The sequence below is a fragment of the Helianthus annuus genome, chromosome 10 (assembly GCF_002127325.2).
Source record: "Helianthus annuus cultivar XRQ/B chromosome 10, HanXRQr2.0-SUNRISE, whole genome shotgun sequence".
NCBI lineage: Eukaryota > Viridiplantae > Streptophyta > Magnoliopsida > Asterales > Asteraceae > Helianthus > Helianthus annuus.
Genome location: NC_035442.2, coordinates 34,693,840 through 34,719,587, shown reverse-complemented (window position 1 = coordinate 34,719,587; position 25,748 = coordinate 34,693,840). Strand labels below are relative to the sequence as shown.

Below are 25,748 nucleotides of genomic sequence, written 5' to 3'. Positions count from 1 at the left end.
TGTACCCGCCGCGCGTTGCGGCGGCGGAAAAACATGGCATAGAGCTTCAATGTTACAGTTAGTTTTTTGAGTCTTCAATGTTACATGAAATCAACCAAAGTGTTCCGAACCAACTCTATATTTCATTTTTCTATTTAGCTACATACTTGAAACCAATAAATACAAATTTGTTTATGTCATTTAAAATATTCCTAACAAACTCTAATAGGCTGGTTATACAGGTGTAGTCATGAGATTTGAGAGGCAAAAATCAAGTAAAATGATGAGCAGTACGACCCTTAAACTCCTGCTGAAATAGAAAAAAAGAAAAGAAACCAAAACGGTAGTAAGAGTGGTAGATACACAAAACACGCACGAATATGTATGTGTGTGATTTAGAGGTGGCAAGTTGGTCGGGTTAGTAACAGGTCAAGCATGTCGGGTCATGTAAATTGACCCGCAAGCGCTTTGTGGAACTTTTTTTTATCAATAATAAATGTGTCATCTATGAATACAAGAATAGTTAAGTATTTAACTTTTTCCTTAAGATCACGCATATATTAAAATTACTCAATAGGGCACCCAAATTGTACCAGTTTCAACCAAGAACATATCTGAAGCTTAACTTGCCCTTAAAAGATTTTATAAAAATAAATATCTTACATTACGGGTCAAAATATTATAGGTTTAAATTGTTGTCTTTTTGAATTTGAATACATGGGTAGCCTTCAAAAACATTTTCTTAAAACTTAGTTTGACCCATTTAAGGTAGAAACATAACCTAAATTAATTAACTCATAAATAAATGGCCCCCAAAGTGAAGCGTATTCATACCGTTTTTGCTAGTTTATTTTATCATTGTCACTCTTGCACATGAATCTAAATAAGCTCTCTTGCACTTGATCTAAAGAGACGAGGCTAAAGCCCTGTATATAAAAATAACAAAAATAAGCAATATGTTACGCATAATTAAGCTCAAGATAGTTATTGATCAAAAAAGAAAGTAAACCTTGAATAGGTTCTTCCTAACTGAATCGGTTTTAAGTTGGTTTAACAAAGGGGTTCCCAACTTGAACTTTATCTCATAAATTGTACCCAAATTTAGAATGTGGGAACAAGGAACTAAAACAACTAAACCTAGAATGAGTACCGTTTGAAAGATAGTGTGGATTATTGAACTATATATCTTCATCACCTAAGGTTAATTACCTCTTGGAGAGAAGATGATCAAAGCAACTTCAGCATTCTCCTCATTTGAGTCTTCCCTCTCACCATCTTGATCAATTTTCTTGAAAAACTTAAACTTTCAGCCTATACAACATAAAAGTTAATAAATAAAAGGTTAAGATATTGTGAAAATGCAAGACATTTTACTGTCATTCAAGTAAATGAATATGAGGGAGAACCCATTGATTAATTGATTAACATCTATCAAACAAACACCCATATCAGTTCTTGAATCAAGATAAGTTCCAGCAACCACTGTTGCCAGCCGTCCTTTGTACCCACGCCGACTTCCGGATACGGGTCATCCACTAATCTTTAAGATTTAACATGCAGACCCAGATCGGTAACCGGAGAAGTCGTCGGAGCTTAACTGGAGGCCTGTAACATCGAAAATAGCTTCAACGTACACAAGATAGACCCATCTAACTGAAAAATAAACATACAACTGAATCGAGGCTTACCGGAATTCGTGCAGGAGTTAACCGGAGTCACGTCAGAACCCTAGCTCGCACCGCCTCACCGAATTCCTTGTCTTCTACTCTATAGGTAGGGGTACAACACTCGCCGATGCTGAGAAGACGCCGACAAATCCGCCGTGGCTCCGCCACCGGCAGTGGTGGCTGGCCCCATCCTGTCTCTCCGTTTCTCACACTATATCTCTCTCCCAGACTTTGTGTTGCATAGATGTGTGGACATGTGTATAAAGCACAATCACATATTCTATATTTTTTTTTTGAAAAACACTCAAAGCTAAGGGTACAACCAACCCAAGCTCAAAGTTGTTACTTATTTATAGGTTTTAATATTATAAAATATATAGTAGATTTTTTTTCTTTATCATCACGTCACGAACCGAACATACACCGACTAAAGAACATCAATACCGGTATCATGTTCATTATTATGGTTTTCTCGACACGACAATATAAAATTATTGAACATAGAGTTGTATTTGTAGTAGAATATTTTTTGGTATTATAACAGTGGTGAACCGAACTGGTGCTCATCGAATAACACCAGTATTCGGTATTATAGTTTTTAATCGATGTAAAACACATGTCGATTGTTATACTAAGTGTTAGTATCGCATGGTATTGTTACTTTAATAAACCGAACCAATATTGACTCAAACCCCGCCACAAAGCATAGAAAAATCCTCCTAGTTTAGTAGTTAACTAATAAAGACAAATAAAGTCGAGGGCCGAAAAGGAATTACACATTCATAGAGCTTATTTAGGCGGTGTTTGTTTTTCTAAAAAAAGATTAGCGCAGGCTCTTCTGTCTACGCCGCCCGGACCACGCGCAGACATTGCCATTTGCAGACTGTTTGTTTTTCCGAAAACATTTCATTAAAAAACGTCTGCACGAGCTCTTTTTGGTCCAGACTTGGTCCAGCCACTTCTAAGATCTTCTAAGGTCTACAAAGAGTTAAACACCACCACCACCACCGTCCACCACCATCGTCCACCACCCACCACTATCGTCTATCACCGCCACTACCGTCCACCACCCACCACCAACATCCAACGTCCACCACCCACCACCAACGTCCACCACCACCACCCATCGTCCACCACCACCACTCACCGTCCACCACTACCACGCACCACCACCGTCCATACTCCACCACCAGTTTATTTTTGAAATCTACATACGTTAAAAACAGACAGCCTTCTTCTTGCAAACTGCAGAGGTTTGGTTCACCTCTTCTTCTAAAGATGTCTGCAGATGTGTTCCATAAACTGCAAACATTTTACCTCTTAAAAAACAAAGCTCACCTTAGAAACCCTGCAATATCTTTATGTATGCCTTATATGTGACATTTGTGCCTTTACAACTATCGTACAATTCTGAACAATTTCGAATCCAATGAAATCTTGTGTTTCATTCCCGGGATTTGTATAATTACATGTGACATTCACACATTTCAGTCCATGTACAATTTCAACCCCTCAAAGCTTTTCTGGAAGTTATACGTAAACTGTTACGCAAACGAAATCAGTTTAACGCAACGTACACTCCAGAATAATGACATAAGCTAAACATACCCTAAATACCCTTTACATAACTTAGAAATAAGTTTTGAAGGGTTCGGTATGGTAAAAACATGCTTATTCGATCTCAGGGACTATTTGCGTCAAACTGCGAAAGTCTGCCGATTCTCGTATTTCTTAGTACAAAACACGTACACACATCCAAAATGGTAGTCATTAAAATATTATATTTTAGTGATAAGAATGCAAAAATATGCTTTGTTGCGTAATTTCGGTCGTTTTCGCGTACGTTAAAGCATTCGTCGTAATTAAGCGAAAAACGCGACCGTATAACCGAATGAATCAACATCCATGATATTTTCGGGCATAATTCAAGTCCCATATGCTTTAACGTCCTTATAAAGCCTGAATTCTGGGTTAATGGGGGTTAAACGCGTCAAGCACTCATTAAAAAAGCTACAGAGACCTGTTTCGACAAATCTTGAAATTGTCTTGAACTGCCTGGTGGGGTGGGACAGCCCTTGGCTGTTCTGGTCGCGGGGCGCGAGCCCCTCTGCTGGGCAGAATGTTGTTTTCCAGCATTCAGCTGGTTCCACATTGATTTGTTTTGAGAGTTTTCATGTTTGGGGACCAAGTATGTGTGATGAACAAGCATGAAACCTGAACCAAACACTTGTTGCAATCTTATAAATCCTTGGAGAACACTCAATACACATGGCATGATCTTACAACACAAGAACAACTATAAATAGCAAACCATTCTTCCTAATTCTTTGCTCATTCGTTCAATTCTTCTCTCCCACATTCTTGGAGCTTGCTTCCATCTTTTGGAGGCCTCCCACCTGAGATCTTATGTGTTTCCAAACACAAGTAAGTTCTCATCCTAGTCTATTTCAATTATTTTAGGTATTTTGAGCTAAAAGTCAAACAGTTTGACTTTCGGTTCTGACCATTTTTGGTCAAGTCAAAGTTCAATTGAACTTTGCAACATGATCGTAATGACGATGGTTATAATCCCTTGTGATTATACCTACTGATTACCACGTTTACTAGTCGAAGTGACGAGTCAAAGTTTCGGTCAAAAATGCACCTTAAATGCATTTTACGACGAAACCATTTTTAGGTATCAAAACACTAAATTTTGATATCAAATCAGTTTTTTTAACTTAGTTAAACATGTTTTGACATGTTTAACTCGTCACTTCTAGTTTAGTGCTTATTTAGGGTCGTAAGTCGAGCGGTTTGACCACCGCTTTGACTTTCGAATCCAACCCGTTTGGTCGATCTTAGGATCCGACCAAACTCATGTAGGTGACCATAGTTGTATAGGGAATAACCTACTGAGGTTATACCTTATGGTCACATCGTTTGGTTAGTATTATGATAGGTCGATAGTTACATGCCTAAAAATGACCAAAATGCCCTTTTTTGCGCATAAATCCGTTTTAAGCATATGTAACCAACCTTTCCACATATAAACTGATGTTGCAACTTTATTAAACATAGTTAGGCATGTAAGACTTATCATAGGATTAGTTTGACCATCCGACCATACTTTTGCGTAAACACGTTAAAGTAGCGTAAACTATCTTAACGGGTCACAACGGGTCAAAAGCACTTAGGTTTCATTCCAAATCAGAATGTAGACTTTGTTAAACCATTTCATATGAGTTCCAACACTCATTTGGTTTACAAGACCTCATTCTATCTGATTCCCCCGATTATGTACCATTACTCTAACATAGTATCCGACACATTAGGACACGTTTGAAGCCTTGTTATTTCACTTGATTCAAGGGCTCTTTGCAATCCCAAGTGAGTACATAGTTCCCCTCTTTTCTGCTTTTAATTGTTCTGGGGTGACTCATATGTGCCAAACTAGTTTTCAAGTTTTCAAAAACAAAGTTTATGGTTTATATAAAACACGACAATTTCAATAATGTGAACGAACTTGTTGGTGCATTATCCATAACACGAATGACATTCATTAGCTTTGATCAAGCCGACCAGTAGTATGTTATGGTACCATAACACTGACAATCCCGTTACTAGGCTATTCATTGGATTTGGTGGGTAGTTTGGGAAACGGCAGAAACTGTTTCTGATTAAAAATCATTCGTTGATTTGTTAGTCTTGTTAAAGAGACCTTTCAGGGTCTATTAAAGATACCCCATGGGTGGTATAGTCGAGTCACACAGGTTTGAATGTGTTCATTAAAGAATGACCAAAAGTTTTCACAATTAAAACACAGACGATTTATTCATAACACCGACGATTGATTGATGACACGTACAATGGACAATTGGTTTATAACAAGAACGGATGGTTTTTGAACAATGTCACGCAATGATTTTCACTTAAAGATATAAACCATACAAAGTTTTCTTTCAAAGACGAATTACTACTCGGTTTTACAAAACAAATGTTATCAGTCAAGATTCATGGCTACCAGGTTTTGTTTTACTTATATCAACTTGTAAAGTTGATAAAATATATTGCAATATCAAATACCTTTTGATTTCAAGAATTATACTCATCGACTCTCGAAGTCGAACGAGGTATTGCAATATGAATTCAAAGACATGAATTTGACACACAAAACCTATGTACTCGCCAACTTTTTATGCTGACTGTTTTTCACAATGTTTCAGGAACTATTGTTTGATGATTCATTGCTTACTTCACATAGGATGGACGCGGGCCTTAGTAACTTTAAAACATGAAAGGCAAGTTATGTGTATTTTGTTCTCTGTTTATTCCAAAAGAATGTAAACAATTATTCTAATAATACAAAACTTTAAATACCATGTGTTGTGAAACAATTTCTGTAACGTGACTCCCCGATATTTCCGCCGCGATTTGTTGTATTACGCGATCGGGGTGTTACATTATACAAAAATTAACGATCCGCCACTGGTCACCTCATTGTCAGCCATCTTTGCTCTAGCAAGAAAAAGAAACAACACATGTGTATAACCACGGGTAGAAGTTCAGGACTAGAGGGCTGTCAATAGGGTCCCACTGATCCCTGACCAACGAAAATTTGTTTGATTTTAATAAAGTAATCTGACATTTTTAGAATAAATTTATTTGGACACTCTAGGTAGCAGGTAGAGAAGAGAGTCTTATGATGATCCCCAATAAAAAAGTTCTCGTTCCTCTATTCAGTATGACCAACCCGATACATATATACATTCATATAAATAGATATTTGGTCAAAGAGAGAGATATACGTCGAGAAGAAGCTGCAAAGGACCAAGAAGAAATTGATGAAGTTGGGGTGATAAAAGCTAGCATTTTCGTATTTACATAGATAAGGGGAGTTGATGCAAGTACATAACATTTTTATTCATCTTAAATGCATAGAACTTTTTATTCATCTAGAGTTATGACCTTTAAAAAATATAGATAAGGGGACTTGATGCAAGTATGTAACATTTTTATTCACCTTAAAATGCACAGAACTTTTTATTTATCTAGAAATTATGAACTTTAAAATATGAAGAGTAAACTGTCAAAATGGTCCAGAGTATTGTTAATTTTTACCACTTTAGTCAAAAACTCAAATTTTTTGAAACTGAGTCTCTTTATGTGGTTTCAATTTTGTTGTCATTTTAATCCAAAATCAAAATCTGATCAGATTTTTCAGTTAACATCCAGTTTTTTTTAAATCTTTTTACTCCCTTTTTAATGAAGGGCAAAATTGTCTGTTAACGTTTTATTATAATAAATTAAAAAAATCTTACCATTTTGCCATTCATTAAAAGGGAGGAAAAATACAAAAAAGTTGGATGTTAGCTTAAAAATCTGATCAAATTTTGCTTTTGGATGAAAATGGCAACAAAATTGAAACCATAGAGATCCATATTCAAAAGATTTGAGTTTTAGACTAAAGTGGTAAAAGTGACCAAACCTCAGGGACTATTTTGGTAGTTTACTCAAATTCTGTACTATCTTAAAAGACAAAGTCGGTGGAAACCCCACCGGCTTTGCCACCCCATCCCCCTGTACTTTCATGATATTGTAATTTTAGCCCCTTACTTTGCTACCTTCAAAGGTTCATAAAATGATAAATTTAGTCTCTAAACTACTACTCCATTTTACAAATAGTTTGCTTTTGACACCCCAACTTTGTGATAGTTTCTTTTTCAGCCCCAACTTTGTTATAGTTTCCTTCTTACCCCAAAACTTTATCAAATTTTATCTTTACCCTTTCTTAGCCCTTAAGTTTAGGAAATGCAATTTTTAACCACTTAACTTTTTATGAACTTTGTAAATGTCACTTTGACCCCCTCGAGAGTTTTTGGCTTGACGATATAAATTCGAGTTAGTCGGGTCGCGCATAATACGTTATGATTGTATGATATAAATTTGATTTACGTTATGTTTTGATCCAATCGCAATGCAACTATAGGATACATTGAGTTCAATCGGATACGTCAAAACGTGCGTTTTCATATGGTTAACACATCACATAACGCTCGGACTAATCCATTCGATATTTACGAAGTATCCGCGCCCCAATGTGCGCGGGTCTTATTACTAGTATGAATGAAAAAAGAGTAATGGGTCAGACGTTGTGATAAACCGTCATATCCAGTTGCTAGCTCCCGAGCTCGAGTTTCTTCATCAAAATAAAACTATTTCCCTAGTTTTCTCTATTTTAGTTGATTATGTTTTGATGCCTTTAATTAGTTGTTTAATTCTTTACAAGTAGTGAGTTTTGGTTTTCCTAAATTTGACTTAGAATTTTCCTTAAAAGGGGAATTGATGTAACATTTTTATTGATTTAAAAACATAGCAATAATCTCAAAAAGTGTATTCCCTCATTTTTGTGCTTCCGCATCATGTCAAGTGGTGAAATCCTATAAGAATATGACGACATAAAACACAAACATTATATGATAGTTGTAAACCATAATGTTTAAAGGTTCCCTCCTTCCTTCAAAGTTGAGAGCATGAGATCGACGGAGATGGTGTTTTCTAGCTAGTCGCCTTTTACGTGGATGGTGCCATGTTGCTTCTATGACAGATTTTGCGACATCTAAAATATTGAGAATCACACTCCATGGTTGTTTACTCGGGTGATTAGAACATATGGATTTTAGGTTTCAACAAAAGTCTGTTTTTCTTACAATGGTAGATGTAAGAAAGGCAACAGATAGACTTGCGTAAAGTCCTATTTTCCTTCGACTTTAACTTTTGAGTTGCAAGGAAGTGATTATAAGATAACCTATCAAATCAAAGTGATTCTTTTACATTAATTATATAATATAAAAATATGTTGGAATCACTAATTGTACTAAATATACCCAAAATGGCAACAGTTTATTTCTTTTAGTAAACTATGATATAAAATTTTAAGTTTTAATTGTATACTTCAATGTGTAAAAAAGGTGTAACAGACTAACAGACTAAATATATACAATAAAGCGAACAACAATAAATATACACAATCGACTTATCGACATGATGACTTGAATTGTGTCATGGGGACCTAAATGCAAAGTAGGCGCTGCCTTGAATAATTAGTCTCATTATGAAAAGGGGACAATTCAAGTTTAACCAAATTGAGCTATTAACGCATTTTATAAGTTGAAAATTACATCACGCTCATCATCATACTCAGTAAATTCCACCAATAGCAAAGCTAAGAGAGGGTCTGAGGAAGGAAGGTAAGATGTAGACAGCCTTACCTCTACCCTGTAGGAATAGAGAGACTGCTTCCAGTGAGACCCCCGACTTGATAAGTTGAAAATTACGTAATGTCGTGAAAAGTAATTAGCTCAAAAATCAAAGAAGAAATCATCAAGATCATGGCCTTCAGTCGTATCATTCTCATAGTCATGTGTACTACATGTTGATGAAAATACCCCTGGCGAGTATGAAACTTCATAATCTTCTCCATATGACATCAAAGGCATAGACTTGGATGAAACTTGTGAGAGACCTACAGTTGGATCCCATAGAGTATGATAATCATATGAAGAAACTTCTTTGCATTTTAGATGACCTAAAGAAGGAAAACCTTCTTTATGTGTATGTTCCATTGATGGGAAACAAGTATTGACTTTATTGTTCTCTGTAAAGGTATTTGTTTCAAAATTAATCAGGATCGAGTTATCACTAGGATTTGGAGTTTCCACAATGATTTGAGATCTTTGTAAATTATTGCAAGTATGGCGTCCATTGTATGTTATCTTGTACTTTGAAGGCTTATCATTGATCTTTTGGACTTGTTTGGTTGCTTGACACCCTTGTTCAAACTTGTGACTACACCTAAAATAGTTCCTGCACATTATAGAAAAACATATCTCTTATGAGTAACTTTATGAAATCGAATCACGTTTGAATCTTTGCTAAATTTTAATTTGGAAAAAATAATGAATAGAAATGGTTTACTAAAATATTCAAGTTAACTTCATAAATATTACCTTTGATGTTTCGAGTTAAGAATAGTTTTTTGACCATACTTTCTCCAAGCATATCCATCATCAATCAAATCAAAAGTAACATTTGTACTTATCCAAGCATTTTTTCTACATATGCCCAAACAAAATAATTATTAGCAACTTGATATGTGTGTATATAATATCATATGGTTGACAATTTCAAATTTGATAATAATAAGATAATTAGAGAGTCTCAAAATATGCAACTCAACTTACATCTAACATCATACACATAAAATTAAGGAAAATATTATGGATTATGCTAGTTAAAATACGATGTAATGTAAAGCTTACCTTTTATTGTAACATCCTCTTTTCTTTTTCATGAGTGTCTTAGTCTTGATGCTTTCATCAGAAACTTCAGAAACTTTTGGCTTCTGATCGCCCTTGATGTTTGGAGGTCTCAAATCGTTAATTGGATTATGAGGTTCGCTGATCAAGTTAGAAGAGTCCATGATCGAAAGGGTATTATCAAACATCCCCAAGATTTGTACCACCACACCGTTGACCGATTTGATATCAGATTCGATTTTTTCAGACTGACCAATCATTTCACGAAGGTTATTGGTTAATACTTGACCTTTTGTAAGCTCCTGTATGGTTTTGATCCTGTTGCTTGGTAAACTTTCCGGCCAAGAGGAAGACTCCATTATGATATTTGGTTTTGTGAGATCTAATATCAAGTTACCACACCTATCAATAATATAGCAAAAAAGATAATGTATACTTTTATCATAAAAAGGTAATAAAAATGTATTTTTTTAAAAACAAGCTAGTGGCAAGGAAATAATAAAAAAATTGGAAACTGAGTTCCACGACCACGCGCCATACTAGTGTCATCCTTAATTGGCAAAGGCTAGTAGGTAGTCACTAGCATACATGCGATTGGGTAAATATAAATGACGTAACTTGTTTTTTTATCATGACGCAAGCATGAACCATTTGATGCTTTTGTAAATGGCGATCTAACAAAAAAATATTCCTATTATTAAATTAAATAAAACAATTAATTAAGGGTTTACATTAATTTAAGAGTAAATTACATTTTTGTATTAAACTTCCTCTTTAAAAAATTATAGTTTATGTCTAAATTCTTAGTATTTTCTAACAAGTTATGTCATTTGAATCAAACAGAGTTAGTAAAGTCAGTTATCCTCACGTTAACAAAGGGTAAATTGATCCATTCAAATGTCATTTGCTCAAAATCTTTATGTAGTGTTTGGTATGCAGGAATGGGAGGTGAAATGAAATGAACTATTGTGAGGGAATGAAAAAAAATGTGTTTGGTTGGTCAACGTAATGGAATCACCCATTACATAAGTCATTCCATTCCCTGAAATTCATTCCATCTACTCCCTTTTTTTTTTTCCATTCAATTCCCTCTCTCAACCTACGTCACAAACACCGTCCATCACCTCTACCATTTGCAACCACCACCACCTGTCGTCGCCACCAACTACCACTAACCTCCGCCGACCAACACCACCACCGTCCTCCGCCGCCCGTCGCCACCGCCGCCCGCCGCCACCGCCATCGACTACCAACGCTGCCACCCGCCATCGACTGCCACCGCTGCCACCCGCCATCGTAAACCACCGCCACCCCGACTACTACCGCCACCCTTCGCCGACCACCACCACCATCCTCCGCTGCCACCATCCACTACTGTCGATCACCAGCACCCACCGTCGTCGTCGCCACCACCACCCGTCACCACCACCATCGACCACCATCCCCGCCACCCGCCACCACTGACCACCACCACCCCGACCACTATCGCCATCCTCCACGGCCACCTCCCGCTACCGTCGACCACCACCACCCACCGTCGTCGTCGCCACCACCATCGACCACCATCGACCACCATCGCCGCCATCGGCCACCACCGACCACCGCCATCCCGACCACTACAGCCACCCTCCGCCAACCACCACCACCATCCTCTGCGGCCACCACCCGCTACCTTCGACGTCCACCACCCACTGTCGTCGCCACTACCATCGACCACCTTTGCCACCACCTGCCACCGCAGACCACTGCCAAACCTGACCATCGCCGCCGCCACCGCTAACAATCGTCACCCACCGACCATAGCTACCACCGACCACCGCCACCCATCGCGACCACCGCCACTAGCCGCCACCGATCACTGCCACCAACCACCGCTGATTTAATTCATTCCTCTTTTCTTACCTACGAAACAATACAAGGTAATGATTTATTCCTTTTCTAGATGGTAACCAAATAAGACTATGGAATGTAATGATCCATTTCATTCCTTTGTCCATTCTATTACCTCGTCCATTCCATTCCCTCATCTATTCCATTACGCTATACCAAACAGACCCTTATAATTCCACTTGACCAAAAAAAGTCAAAACAAAACAAATAAAAGAGTTGCAAATTCCAGCTGCATAACATGTTCTTAAATACATTTTAGATTCAATTCAAATACAATAAGTCTCTCACATACATTTTAGATTCAATTCAAACACAATAAGTCAAAACAGATAAATCAATTACATATTTCAACTGCATAATTTATCCTATCATATACACTTCAGATCCAATTCAAACAAAACAAGACAATGTAGAACAAACAATCAATCAATATAAAAGAGTAACTAAACAACACGTTTACCGTGTAGGAAATCATTGATTTCCTCTCGATCTAACAATAGAACTGATGGTGAAATCTCTGTCCACCTCTCCTCCGGGAACACTGAGCTCTCTAAGCCCCAGAGATCGAGTCTTAAACCGACTATCAACTACATCCGGATGTTTCTTGCGGTTTGAGATCGATTGTTCCGGTGAGGTCTTCTTTGGTTACAAACCCTAGCATCCAGCCGCGGACTAACGCGTTGGACCTCCACCACCACACTATTAGAAAACAGGGCTTTTGTGACCGCACTTTCGGTCACAAAACGGTCAAAACTGCCCTGTTGTCACCGTTTTGCAACCGAAAATGCGGTGGCAAAAACACCCATGTCAATTGCCCTAATGCCACCAATTAGCTACAGCTTTTATTCTTTGCTACCTGACTTTTGCCACCACATATTTGATCAAAAAATTTTGCGACCGCACCTCGTTTGCTACTGAGTTTCCATCTTTTTTGACACTGTTTTGGTACCATTTTGCTACTTATATTGCCATCGTTTGGCCACGATATTGCCACCATTTAGCCACCGCTTATAATGAAAATTTGCTACAATTTTCATTTTTCTGCGTTTTCATATAACATCATTTAGCCACCGTTTACAATAAAAATACAAAATAATATATAAAACACTCGAAAAAATTACGAAATCCCAAATTTATATATAACATCATTTCTTCAATTTTTCATGTTTCAAATTCATATAAAACATTCTAATACAACACTAACTAAACATCAAATAACCGAAATTATCCTAACATAATAAACATCCAAACATTCAAAGCCAAGTGTTTATAGCCTATCTTCGAATCGTAGTTGTAATCATAGCTTCAATTTGCGACTTCCTATTAAGCATAGCACCTTTATCCGCCTCATCTCTTTTCCTTTTTAGCCACAACTCCGCAATATTCCAATTAATCTTTCTTTATCTTCATCCTTTTCGTAACGAGCTCATTGATAACTACGTTAATCTTTTCAATCTACAAAACAGTCAATGAATAGAATAAAGAAATTAGAACTAAAGAATAATGCTAACGGGTCAAGTCAGTTGGATTGATCAAATAAGTTTGTTATAGATGTGAAATTAAAGAGCAATTAAGCTTATTCTTGTAAATGAAAAACCTTTTGTCATTTCCGTAATTGTAGGTGTTTGATAAATCAAATAAGTTTGTAACCGCAAGTTACCTTTGTTTTCAAGTTAACAAATTATGTACTTACAACAACAGATGCAGGCCAGACCAGTAACCTGCAAGATGAGATGACCTGTAGTGTTAGGAACAAAACACAACTTGTAGTATTATCATAAACGAACAATAAACAAATAAAATTCAACCAGCGTTCAAGAAAATCTTATTCGGATGTTTAAATTGCATAGTTGAAACTAGATAACATCATCATAAATGGATAAGATCTAACAACTTAATAATAAATTAGGCTGTAATGGACTAATATGCAAAAAATAAACAAGTACTGAGAAGAAACCGGACCTTTTACAAGCTGTTTCATAGAAAAGAAAAGAAGATAGCTTGTGGTTTTTGTTCGTTAAGAGGCTTTAAGCCTGGTTCCTACATAAAACATAACAAACAAATGATTTAAGCAACCTAAAAGTGATTTCAACACTTTAACACTAAATAATTTCAGGATGTCAAAACACATACTCACCTTTAACTAAAAACGGCTTCATTGAACAAACCAAGGGCAGCAGGCAGCAGCACTGCAGCCGAAACCTCGCACAGGGCACTAACAAATACTTGGTTTTGTTCGTTACTAAATTTGTTAAGGTGGCTGTTGTGCACACAACCCAACTACTAACAAAAAATTGAAAAAAATCGAACTAAAAACGGCTTCATTGAACACACCAAGGGCAGTAGGCAGCAGCACTGCAGCCGAAACCTCCCACAGGGCACTAACAAATACTTGGTTTTGTTCGTTACTAAATTTGTTAGGGTGGCTGTTATGCACACAACCCAGCTACTAACAAAAAAACTAAAAAAATCGAACAAAAAAGCGACCAAAACGAAACAAAAACCCGTCCCAGCCGCCCGAAACTCAATCCGAACCGAACCCGTTCCGATCCAAAACTTGTCCTGTTTCTTTAAGACACCAAGCCACATTGATCCATTTCTTTGAAGTTGTCGACCCGTTTTGACCCGAAAATATATGAGAAGGAGTTTTAATTAACCCATTTTGACCCATTGAGTGAAAATATCTTACACAAATCAACCCATATAATTTAAAAGCAACCCAAAGTGACCCACTTGGAAGACTTTGGGTCAAGATTGCCCTCTCTAAAAATTACAATAAGCACAAGTTACATAATCCTAAAGTCCTCCTTGGCTCCTTATAAAAACAATAAAGAACAAGATATTACAAGAGACCAAGCATATCAATTCACATATAAATCTACAAACCAATACAACATTTTTTGTTGCAATCATTAGCCTGGTGTGCTCAAAATTTATGATAATTTGTAATTTGAATCCAAATCTAGGATAAATTCAAATAACAAGTACAAGAAAACACCAACTCCAAAGGTTCAATTATTGCCAAGAACAAAATAGACAGTAATTCATCATCAACAACTCAATCAATTAACCTAGCGCATAATCTATTCAACACTAACCATTCAGTCGAATAAAAGCCTAACTAAATGCATATCAACAGACATCAACTCTACATAACAATAATCAACAAACATACCATATCAGGCCAAACGGGAAATCCTTTCACCTTAGCATGAACTTAAATGAGCCAACTTGGCTCGACTATTTTTTCGAGCCGAGTCAAGCTCGAGCCCGGTTCATAAAATCTTTGAGCCAACTCTTTAGTTGTATTTTAACTTTTTATTAAACTTTTTTACAAATATTGATAACAAAAATAAAAATAAAAAAATTCACCCACTTTCTAAAAATACACACACACACATACATACATACATACGAGCCACCGCGTCAAGCCAAAGAGCTGAGCATCGAGTCGAGTCACGAGCCAAGCACCCTTGGTGCGTTGTTCCAACTAACCAACGGTCAGCATCAGCCTTTGTGTGAGCTATCCGGACTATGAACATTAGTGGCGACTAATTTGGTGTGGCCGCTAAAAACGTCATCGCTAATGCTCATGTTTGTTATACGCTGTGTTGCTTCGGGTGCCGGATTGGGCTCGCCAACCGGCTAACACAACCCTTTAAAACCACTTCAAATCCATTATAAGAAATGCATTCAATATGTTATATACATACACCTAAATCATTCAAAGGCACAACTTTACACATTCATATATCTCCTCCTTTCTTAAATCTTATGCAATTTTGAAGTATCCATCCCTACTGTTATGGGCCATTTTCTGAACATATGTCCTGACTAATATTCTGGCTTTGATTGTTTATTTGTGATCAGGATACCGGATCAGGATATTGGTAACATCCTGTTACGATATCCTGGTATTAACTGATTTAACCACATGCAGATTAGGGGGTGCAAGTAGGGCTGTAAACGAACCGAACGTTCAGCGAACCGTTCGTGAACCGTTTGGCGGGAAGTTCGTTTATGTTCGTTCGTTTAATAAACGAACGAACATGAACAAGAAATTTCGTTCGATTAGATAAATGAACGAACATGAACAGAGGTCTCGTTCGTTCGATTGTGTTCGTGAACGTTCGGTAAGGTGTTCGTAAACGTGTTCGTGAACATGTTCATGAACATTCATTAATTTGCGTTCGTTTATGTTTGTATGTTTGTGTTTTAATTGAAGATCTTTGTACTTTTTTATATTTTATTTATACTTTTTATATTATTAAACTTTTATTTATTTTATTACCCTAACAATTAAACTAGGAAACCCACTTTCACCTTATTTATGCATCATTTCCCTTTCATTTCTCATTATTTACATCGGTGAATAGTTGAATACGATCGACATCTGTTCCACAATAAGGGATTCAAGTTCGAGTGCTACTCTCTGGGCCATCTATCTTTATCCTTCGTCGCGTTCGCCAAATTTATTTGTGTTTGTTTGTGTTCGTGAACCGTTCGCGAACACGCTCATTTCCTTAATGAACGAACACGAACATAAAATCTCGTTCGGTAAGTGTTCATGAATCGTTCGTGAACACATTTATTTCCTTAGCGAACGAACACGAACAAGGCCTTGTTCGTGTTCGTTCAGTTCGTTTACAGCCCTAGGTGCAAGTCTCCAACGTTCAAGAAGACTTCTTCTCCTTAAGACTCGGGTAAAGCAGTTATATGAGAGACGTTGAACCCGGAAGAAGTGGACTACAACGTTCACTTGAGGAATATTCGAAGCATCCCGGTTTAATAGGGTAGTTAGTTGTTTTCGTTTAACTATAAATAGATTGATCGGATCAGATTAAGTCACTCACTCTCTTTCGCACACTTTGCTCTCTAGCCACTAGCAAATAACTTTTCTAGCACACTACCTCACTTAACTAATTTGATCGCTAAATTGCTTCGGTAATTTTTGATCAAAACAATTTGGCGCCCACCGTGGGGCAAGTGGTGCTATTTCTACTAAAAGCTTTTGCAAAATCGCTACTTGGTTTTCTATTTTCAAAACTTTTCGCTACACTATTTATAATGGCCTCAAGATCAAAATGAGCTCTTCCACTGTGTCTGCTACAACCTCTGTAACAACTGGTTCGGTGCTTCCACCACCTCCTCCGAGATCTCAAGCCTCTTCCTAAGGAACTGAAATTCATGTGGCCCGGGATGTTATCCCCGCTCGCAATATCCAGGGATCTGGTCCTGTTTTAGCTTCTAATGAGGAAATTCTAAATTTGTTTGGTAGTGTACAGGAACAGATGAGGCAGTAGCAGGAAACTAACCAAATGCCGATGAGAGAGATACAACTCTTGAAATCCGGCCTGAGTAGGCCTGCTGAAGATACTATCACTCCCTTGCAGCCCAGGGCTTTGAACTTCAGCTCTGCAGTTTATACTGAGGATAACCGGGGAAATATCGTGCCTAGTCATTCCCAGAATCATACTCCTGAGATACCCTCTTCAGTAAGAGTATCAGCTGTGGGAAGCTCAGGATATGCTTCAGGATATGGCCAGAACCCTCAGATTGGTAATGTATCTAATAATAATACTCTTGCCACTAACGGTGTTGGATCTTTGCAGGATGCAGGTGTGACATCAACATTATCTAGGGAGCTTCAGAAGCTAAAGGACATGATATCCAGTGTACCTGGGGTGGTCCAGCCAATTCCAGAAGTATCCCAGGACAGTCACAGGATATCCCGGTTTGCGCATTCTATTTGTGATGCTGAAATCCCAAAAAGATTTCAGACCCCCAACATGAAGCTCTATGACGGTACCACGTATCTTGAGGAGCATGTCGCCCAGTATAGGGAAAGGATGGAAATCAACCCTATTCCCCCGGATCTCAAGGAAGCATGCCTGTGCAAGGGTTTTGGTTCTACCTTGACAGGACCAGCCTTAAAATGGCTCTTAAACGTTCCTCCTCACTCAATTACTTCATTTGCTCATTTGGTTAATTTATTTAATAGTCAATTTTCTTGTAGCCGAAGTTTTGAGAAGCTAACCAGTGACCTTTACAGGATAACTCAAGGACCCCAGGAATCATTGAGAGATTATGTGAATAAATTTAGTCGGGAATCCTTAGATATCCCGCATCTTGATGTTGCAACAACTGTGCAGGCTTTCAAGATGGGGTTGCAAAAGGATTCTTAATTTTACCAGGATCTTGTAATAAATCCCTGCAGGAATCTAGACAAAGCTCGGAACAGGGCTCTAAGATATATTCGGTTGGAGGATAATAAGAAGATGCAAGAGAGGATGAATTCATCTACAACCTACGATTCGACCAACAGGAAATCAGAATCCTTGTATAAACCATATCACTCTAAGCCATATGGCAGAAACGATAGCAAGAAAGTGAATGCTGTTGAAGACGAGGATCCTGAGGAATATCCTGAATTATCTGAATACTGTTTTTCTGTTAATATACCTGAACTGATGTATGCTATGCAGGGTTTATGAGACAAAGCCAGGTGGCCTCAGAAGAATCAACAAGAAGCTGATTGGAATGATAAGTCCAAATGGTGTGCCTTCCACGAGGATTTCGGACATGTCACTGAGGATTGCATTGCTCTAAGGAAAGAAATAAGCAATCTCTTGAGCAAGGGATATCTGAAGGACCTATTGGGAAGAAAGAAGAATAAGGGTCAAGATCTTTAACGTGCAGCATCACCTCCTGCAAATGCCAAGATAATTAACTTTATTTCAGGGGGATCCGACATTTGTGGGACTTCGTATTCTGCGGCCAAGAGACATGCAAAGGAGGCTAAAGCCGAAAGAGGAGAAAAGCCGACCAGGATGACGACCCTCACAACTGACAAAGTGATCACTTTTGATAGTGATGACAAGGATACTGTTCAGGATCCTCACCATGTTGCACTAGTAATTACATTATATGTTGCTAACCATTTTGTACGCAGGATACTGGTAGATAACGGCAGCTCTGTTAATATAGTTCAACTAGAAACGTTAAAAAGGATGAATGTATCCCCGATGGATATTACTTTGAAATCCACTGTGCTCGTCGGTTTCAGTGGAGAGGCTAGAAACACTGTGGGGGAGATAAAATTGCCTGTATACGTTGAAGGGGTCAACTCAATGCAGCGCTTCTGTGTCATGGACTCCCTATCCTGCTATAATGTTATATTAGGTAGGCCTTGGATCCATGACATGAAAGTTGTGCCGTCGACCTATCATTAGTGCATCAAGATACCTACCCCTTGGGGAGTAGTAAAAGTGGAAAGTGATCAGCAGGAAGCAAAAGAATGTTACTCATCCTCAATGAAATCCTCTACCAAGCCTAATGCAGCATAGAAATTAAAGATGCGAGCCCAGGATATTGCGGAGGCTTCCGAGCAGGATGTAAAGAAAGTTATCCTGGATCAGGATAATCCGGATATCTCGGTGCTCATAGGAACCAATATCCCTCAGGATATTGAGAATCAGTTGACTAATTTTTTAAAATGCAGGATGTCAACATTCGCGTGGAAGCACGAGGATATGGCAGGTATTTCCAAGGATATTATAACACATAAGCTCGGTATTGACAGGTCATTCAAGCCTGTCCAACAAAAAAGAAGGAAGTTTGCTCCGGAGCGAAATGTGATCATCCAAGAGGAAGTTGAAAGATTACTGAGGAGTAAGATGATTAGGGAAGTAAAGTTTCCCAAATGGCTGACTAATGTAGTTGTGGTGCAAAAGAAAAACAGGAAATGGAGAGTATGTGTGGATTACACAGACTTAAACAAAGCTTGTCGGAAAGACCAGTTTCCTCTACCTCATATTGATTCAATGGTGGATGCTACTGCTGGCCACGAGATGTTAACCTTCATGGATGCCTCTTCAGGATTCCAGTAGATCCAGATGGAACCCTCGGATCAGGAGGATACCGCCTTCATGACACCAACAGGTAGTTATTGTTATACTGCTATGCCTTTTGGTTTAAAAAAATGCAGGTGCAACATACCAAAGGCTGGTGAACATGTTGTTTAAAGACAAACTGGGGGACACCATGGAAGTATATATTGATGATATGGTAGTAAAATCCAAGAAGGCTGAGGATCACCTCCAGGATATTAAGGGAGCATTTGATATCCTGGACCAGTACAACATGAAATTGAATCCTGCTAAATGCCATTTTGGAGAGGGGGCAGGAAAGTTTCTGGGATATATGGTGACTAAAAGAGGGATAGAAGCAAGCCCAGAGCAGATTAAAGCCATCTTAGATATCAAGTCACCTTCAAATATGAAGGATGTTCAACGATTAACAGGGCGAGTAGCAGCATTAAACAGATTTATCTCAAGATCCTCGGAAAAATGCAAGGAATTTTACGATATCCTGAAGAAGAACAAGAAATTCGAATGGGGAGAGAAGCATGAAACAGCCTTGCAGGATTTGAAGCAGTATCTTTCAACCGCACCTCTATTGATGAAGCCTGAGGATGGTGAACCATTATCCCTATATCTCGCAGTATCAGGGAATGCAGTAAGTGCTGTCCTTGTAAAGGATCATGAAGGTCAGCAGTATCCTGTCTATTATGTTAGTAAAAGTTTATTAGATGCTGAAACTAGGTATTCTCACTTAGAAAAGCTGATATTAGCCCTAGTTTTGGCATCGACAAAACTTAGACATTATTTTGAAACACATAGGATTCATGTTAAAACCAACTATCCTGTAAAAAATGTGCTTAGGAAGCCCGAAATGTCAGGTAGGATGGCTAAATGGTCGGTGAAATTAAGTGCCTTTGACCTAGTATATGAGCCCAGAAATGCCATAAAGTCTCAGGCTTTAGCTGACTTTGTAGCTGATTTCAGTAGTGATATCCAAAACGAAGTAGACCTAGAAGTACAACAGCTAGGAGAAAACTTAGAATCCTGGATATTATATACTGACGGTGCATCTAATGTAAGAGGTGTAGGTTTGGGTATACTACTAAAATCGCCACAGGGGACATATTATCCCAGGCTATTAGATGTGAGTTCCCTGCCACCAATAATGAAGCAGAATATGAAGCTTTAATTGCGGGATTAGAATTGGCTAAAAGCATGAATATCAAGAGTTTGCGAGTATATGTCGATTCTTTGTTAATTACTAATCATTTTAATGGATCCTATGCAGTTAAAGGTGAGAAGTTAATCGAGTATCTTGAAATTCTTAAAAAATTAGCAGGATATTTTGATATTTTTACACTTGAACAGGTACCAAGAGAAGATAATGCTGAAGCTGATGCCTTGGCAAATCTGGGATCATCAGTCAGGATACCAGAAGGGACCCAAATACCAATATTACATATCCTGTATCCTGCGATGGATCCTTAGGATAAGGAAGTAATGAGTGTTCAGGATCCTGGTGCCGAGTATCCTGAAGAGGATCCTAAATCCTGGACGGCTCCAATCATAAGATATCTCAAGGAAGGACACATCCCAAAGGATGAGAATCCTAAGGCATTTAGAATGAAGGTATCACGATTCACTATTATAAATGATATTTTGTATAAGAAATCTCTTGCAGGACCCTATCTGAGGTGCTTGGAGGATCCCAAAACCAAAGAAGTGCTTCAGGATATACACGAAGGGGATTGTGGTAACCATACTGGGGGCAGGTCGCTATTCTAAAAAATATTAAGTGTTAGGGGAGGATTTTTTAATGACCTGTGATCCTCAATTATTATCCTGTTTGGTGATCCTTACTTCTGTGTCAATTAGTGATCCTCAGAAGTGCTTCAGGATCAGGATCATGGATCATCCTAAGGATCCTTATACTAATGATTGTCTACTTTAAATTCGGTATTATTTTGCAGGAGTAGCAGCTTGGACTTAGTCTTGGCAACGTTCCTGGGGAATATTCCACGTTTATTCCGCACGTGCTTGGCTGGAAGTGGACGTTATGGAGTCGTGGAAGACTTGCACCGAATGCAGAATGTTTGTTAGTGTAGTTATTTTTCTATTTTAAAGGGGTAGCGAGCTAATGAGTAAACACTTTTGGCTATTTTTTGGCTACACACACTCGTACAACTGCTCTCACCAGCTCTCGGCAAAACACTTAGCAATTTCACAGATTATTTACATAATACACTATAGTGATCCTTGTACTTAGCTCGCTATCATCCGAAGTTGTAATACGATTATTGTTTAATTTGAGTTGGTGATCGGTAGTTTCCATCACCTGAGGTTTTTTATGCCGGAGATCATTCATTGATCAAGGGATTTTTCCTCATATAAATCTTCGTGTCACTTGTGCATTTCATTTCTGAGTGATCCTCATTGTTGTTTATCAATTCAAGCATCATACCTCACAGCAGAAAGTTTGGTTACATTGTCTTAGCTTGATTTTTGACCAAAACAGTTTGGCGCCCACCGTGGGGCAATTGGTGCTTCATTCCTAAAAGATTCTCATTCTCGTGATCATTTCGGTTCATTGCATCCAAGCAGATGTGTTGGGATTGAACCCTACCAGAGGAACAGATAATGTAAAGCCAAAACCGGATCACATCAGTGGACTAACAATAAGCAGCAGCTTACACTTTGCTTTCCCCTTGACAGTGGTATTCTAACAGCTGATGGATCTTAAGTACTGCTCACTACAATAACTGATGAACCAAACACTGATGAAACTCTAAAGAACTGCTAAAGACAAACACTGTTGCTCTATCTACTGCTGTTTCCTAAGTACTGTTGAAAGACACAAGCACTGCCCACTCAAAGACTGATCACCTTTGAAGAAAGCACTGAAGTTCAACATCAGTGCTCAGGCTACAACAGTGGAACATGAAGCAGTTGTTATCTCTTGGTTTGTATTGTACTAATAATCAGATGTTGCATATCAGTAGTTTGTTTAGAACAGTGTATATAGGTTGTTAGTTTGTTAGATGTCACTATCATGGTGACGTCAGCTGAGATGCTTCAGTGGTTTGGTTTGCCTATAAATGGAGCAGTACCCTGTACTGTTACATTTGATTGACTGAGTGGATTCTTCTTCTTCTTCAGTCCAATCCTTTCATCTTGTGCAACCAACCTTGGGGTATCAGGCTGAGGGGGAGCTTAGTTATGTAAACATGCTGTAATCATTTGCTTTGTATTTCAATCATTCAACTTAATGAAAAGCATGTGTTTATCAAACTATTTTCCTCTTTGATTGTGTTTACAAAGTTTGTATCCATTTCCGCTGCACTTTATATCATTTCATATATTCTGACTGTTCAATTTATACAAACAAACACAATCATGAGAGCCTCCGATCCTAACAATTGGTATCAGAGCTTGGACAGTCAAATTCGATCAAACAATCAATTTGACATAACAATTCAGCTCACAATTCATTGATACTAAGGTTGGTCATATTTTAGTTGAAAAACAGAGTAACGAGAAATCATGTTCAAAATGTTGACTCAAAAGCTCTGTAAAACAACCAAGATGTCATAAGATTCACAAATCTCATACAACTGATGATGTCATGCTCAAATCACTCATAGTTTCCAGATCTGAAAACTTATCTGGTAACTTTGGTGTGCTCATCTTCATTCAAAATTGATTTCAACTGTTGTTATGAAATTTGTGATGCCTTCATATTTTACACTAAAGTATGCACCTCAGATCAGCAAAACCTATGTTCATCTAAACACTAGTGTTCTGCTAACATAGAAAGAGGGAAATAAAGCTTTAGTCAAAATTTCTTATGTGCTCAAAGGCAGGTTGAGAATCTTCAAAAGGACCAAATCAACTTTGTCAAAACACATTAAGAAAATAAGGTGTCAAAATAGTCCAAATCACACGTAATGTGAGATCTGGTAATAAAACATGCACAAATGTGGCCAGATCTCTCAAAACATTATTTCAAATGATTCTGGACTAAGCTTCCTCAAAATAAAATCTCCCAGTGAGTATTTCTGAATATGTGAATGGGAAGGGTAAAAAGGGAAAAAGAAAATGAACAAATCTCTAAGTGTGGTTATCTCAAAACTTTTGAATCCAAAAGAAAAGGAGTATAAGCATAAAACACTTATGAGGTCAAAGTTGGGTAAACAGTGGTCATCATGCAACTGTGTGCTTTCATCATATACAGGAATCGTTCAGGTAACAATAGCATCTCCAGTGATTGACCTTAAAAGAAGAATTTACAATCAATTGACAAGAAAATGACCCAAAACAATGGTCAAAATAACTTGAGAATGATATGATCATGAACTTATTTGAAAAGCTGTCAGATCCTTTTGATGATTTTCAAAACCTCCTTTAATTTTTTAAGGTGTTTTTCTCAAATAAATCCGGATATATTATCTCATTGTTCCTGGATAATATATTTTGTTCTTTTACTCATTTTTTTTATAGTAAAGGTTTCTCACTGGTCAGGATGTAATTTTTAATTTTTGTGTGAAATTACTATCCTTAAATCTGATCAAAAGGAAATGGCACACATATCAAGGTCATGTTAAGCTCAAGTTTGGTTGTCACGGATCAAAAATTGATTGCAAATTGATTTTGAACTACTGAGATACTCATGTTCTAGTTCAAGTAATTAGACACAAAATGAGTAGTTTTAGTAGAAAAGTTTTCATCATCTGGGATGCTAAACCACTGTTAGGAGTAATGAACATGTGGCAAAACCTTGAACAAAACTGCTGGCAATTTAATACTGATAATATACATCTAAAATGTATTTTGTTAAGAATAGCATTTCTGGTGCTCAACAGATGTTGGATAAGATATTGTGCTTTCACAAGACAAAATCAATTCCTACATCTGAACAAGCAGATGCTAAAATTATTTCTCAAAAGTCAAAACACTGCTACACAAACAGTTGTTATACTAATGATCCTCATTATTGTCTTCAACCACTATTGTACCTTAAATGCTGCTGTGCCTCAACATCTGCTCTCTAAAGTCTGTCCACTGTTGATAGTCAACCTCTGTTCTTGCAAAAACACTGATGTTTAAAATCATTGTTCCATCCACTGATACACCCACTGCTTCATTTCATTACCGTTGTAACTACTGATGCTTGATCCATCAGTGGTTGTCAAAACAATTGTCCTCCATTATTTACCATTCCATCAGGGGTTGGCACGTGGTCAGTTTTTAGCCGTCAGATCATTATAACCGCTGCCACATCAGCATTCACTTTTTCCCTAAAATAAAACCCTGATTAAACCCAAACAGGGGCTCACACTGTCGAATTGAATTCCAAAAATTCTCTTCTCAAAGCAGTTTCCCACTCTTCTTCACTAAAACTCCCTTCGATCTTCTTCATCAAAAATGACGAAATCAAAATCGAAGTCAAAATCAAAACCATCTTCTTCCTCCACCCCAACAGACGCCACTCAAATGGCTGTCGAAACCACAGAAATCCGTTACAAAGCCCCTCACAATTATGTGGGTATACTCACAAAACCCACAACTGATAACACCTTTGACTCCATCATTGACATCTTATCTGCATCAAAGTACAAAACTTTGATAACAGCAGACACTCCCATTTATCTTCAAACCCAGAGAGAGTTCTGGAAAAATGCCACCCTTGAAAAACAAGGAGACATCATCACAACCATCAACTCCTCGATACAGGGTAAGAAGGTTCAAATCTCTCCACAATCCATTTCTGAAATCTTTAAACTCGATGATTTGAAAGGAAAAACCTCATTTTCTAAAGACGAGTTGAAAAAGGATTTCATAAACAGGGGCTATGCAGAGCAACCGAAAAGGGATACCTTACAAAAAGGTTATTTTCCTTCTGCACCCAGATTTTTATTTCACACGCTACTAATGTGTGTTTCTGATAAAACAACGTCTTTTAATGAAATACCAACAAAAATTCAATGCCTGGGGTATGCAATTTTAAACAATGAAAACTTTAATTACTCCCAGGAAATATTTGATGATTTGGTAAA

At 37.8% G+C, this 25,748-nt stretch overlaps 1 protein-coding gene and 1 long non-coding RNA gene across 5 annotated transcripts; both read right to left on the bottom strand.

Annotated features, from left to right (window-relative positions):
* Positions 1–71: 71 nt before the first annotated feature.
* On the bottom strand, positions 72–1,866 carry LOC110881335. 4 transcript variants are annotated; one of them, XR_002559695.2, is made up of 5 exons: positions 1,668–1,866; positions 1,386–1,584; positions 1,189–1,290; positions 814–905; positions 72–289 (listed from the first exon to the last, which is right to left on the bottom strand). It is a non-coding gene; the product is annotated as an uncharacterized LOC110881335 (long non-coding RNA). The 4 variants fall into 4 exon arrangements; XR_004870576.1 differs by having other exon boundaries at positions 75–289; positions 1,423–1,584; XR_004870577.1 differs by having other exon boundaries at positions 75–286; positions 1,423–1,584.
* Positions 1,867–8,559: 6,693 nt separating this feature from the next.
* Positions 8,560–10,337, bottom strand: LOC110881332 (probable WRKY transcription factor 70). Its single transcript, XM_022129620.2, has 3 exons — positions 9,947–10,337; positions 9,635–9,739; positions 8,560–9,491 (listed from the first exon to the last, which is right to left on the bottom strand). The coding sequence occupies exons 1-3, from the start codon at positions 10,300–10,302 to the stop codon at positions 8,987–8,989; spliced, it is 966 nt and encodes a 321-aa protein (XP_021985312.1). The 5' UTR covers positions 10,303–10,337; the 3' UTR covers positions 8,560–8,986.
* Positions 10,338–25,748: the final 15,411 nt, after the last annotated feature.

What these genes read in the sequence shown, in the direction of transcription:
- LOC110881332 (XM_022129620.2), bottom strand. Translation starts at nt 10,302, where the DNA reads ATGGAGTCTTCCTCTTGGCCGGAAAGTTTACCAAGCAACAGGATCAAA. An exon ending in AGAGGATGTTACAATAAAAG is followed by an intron (nt 9,740 to 9,946) that starts GTAAGCTTTACA and finishes GGGCATATGTAG; the next exon opens with AAAAAATGCTTGGATAAGTA. An exon ending in CTTAACTCGAAACATCAAAG is followed by an intron (nt 9,492 to 9,634) that starts GTAATATTTATG and finishes TATAATGTGCAG; the next exon opens with GAACTATTTTAGGTGTAGTC.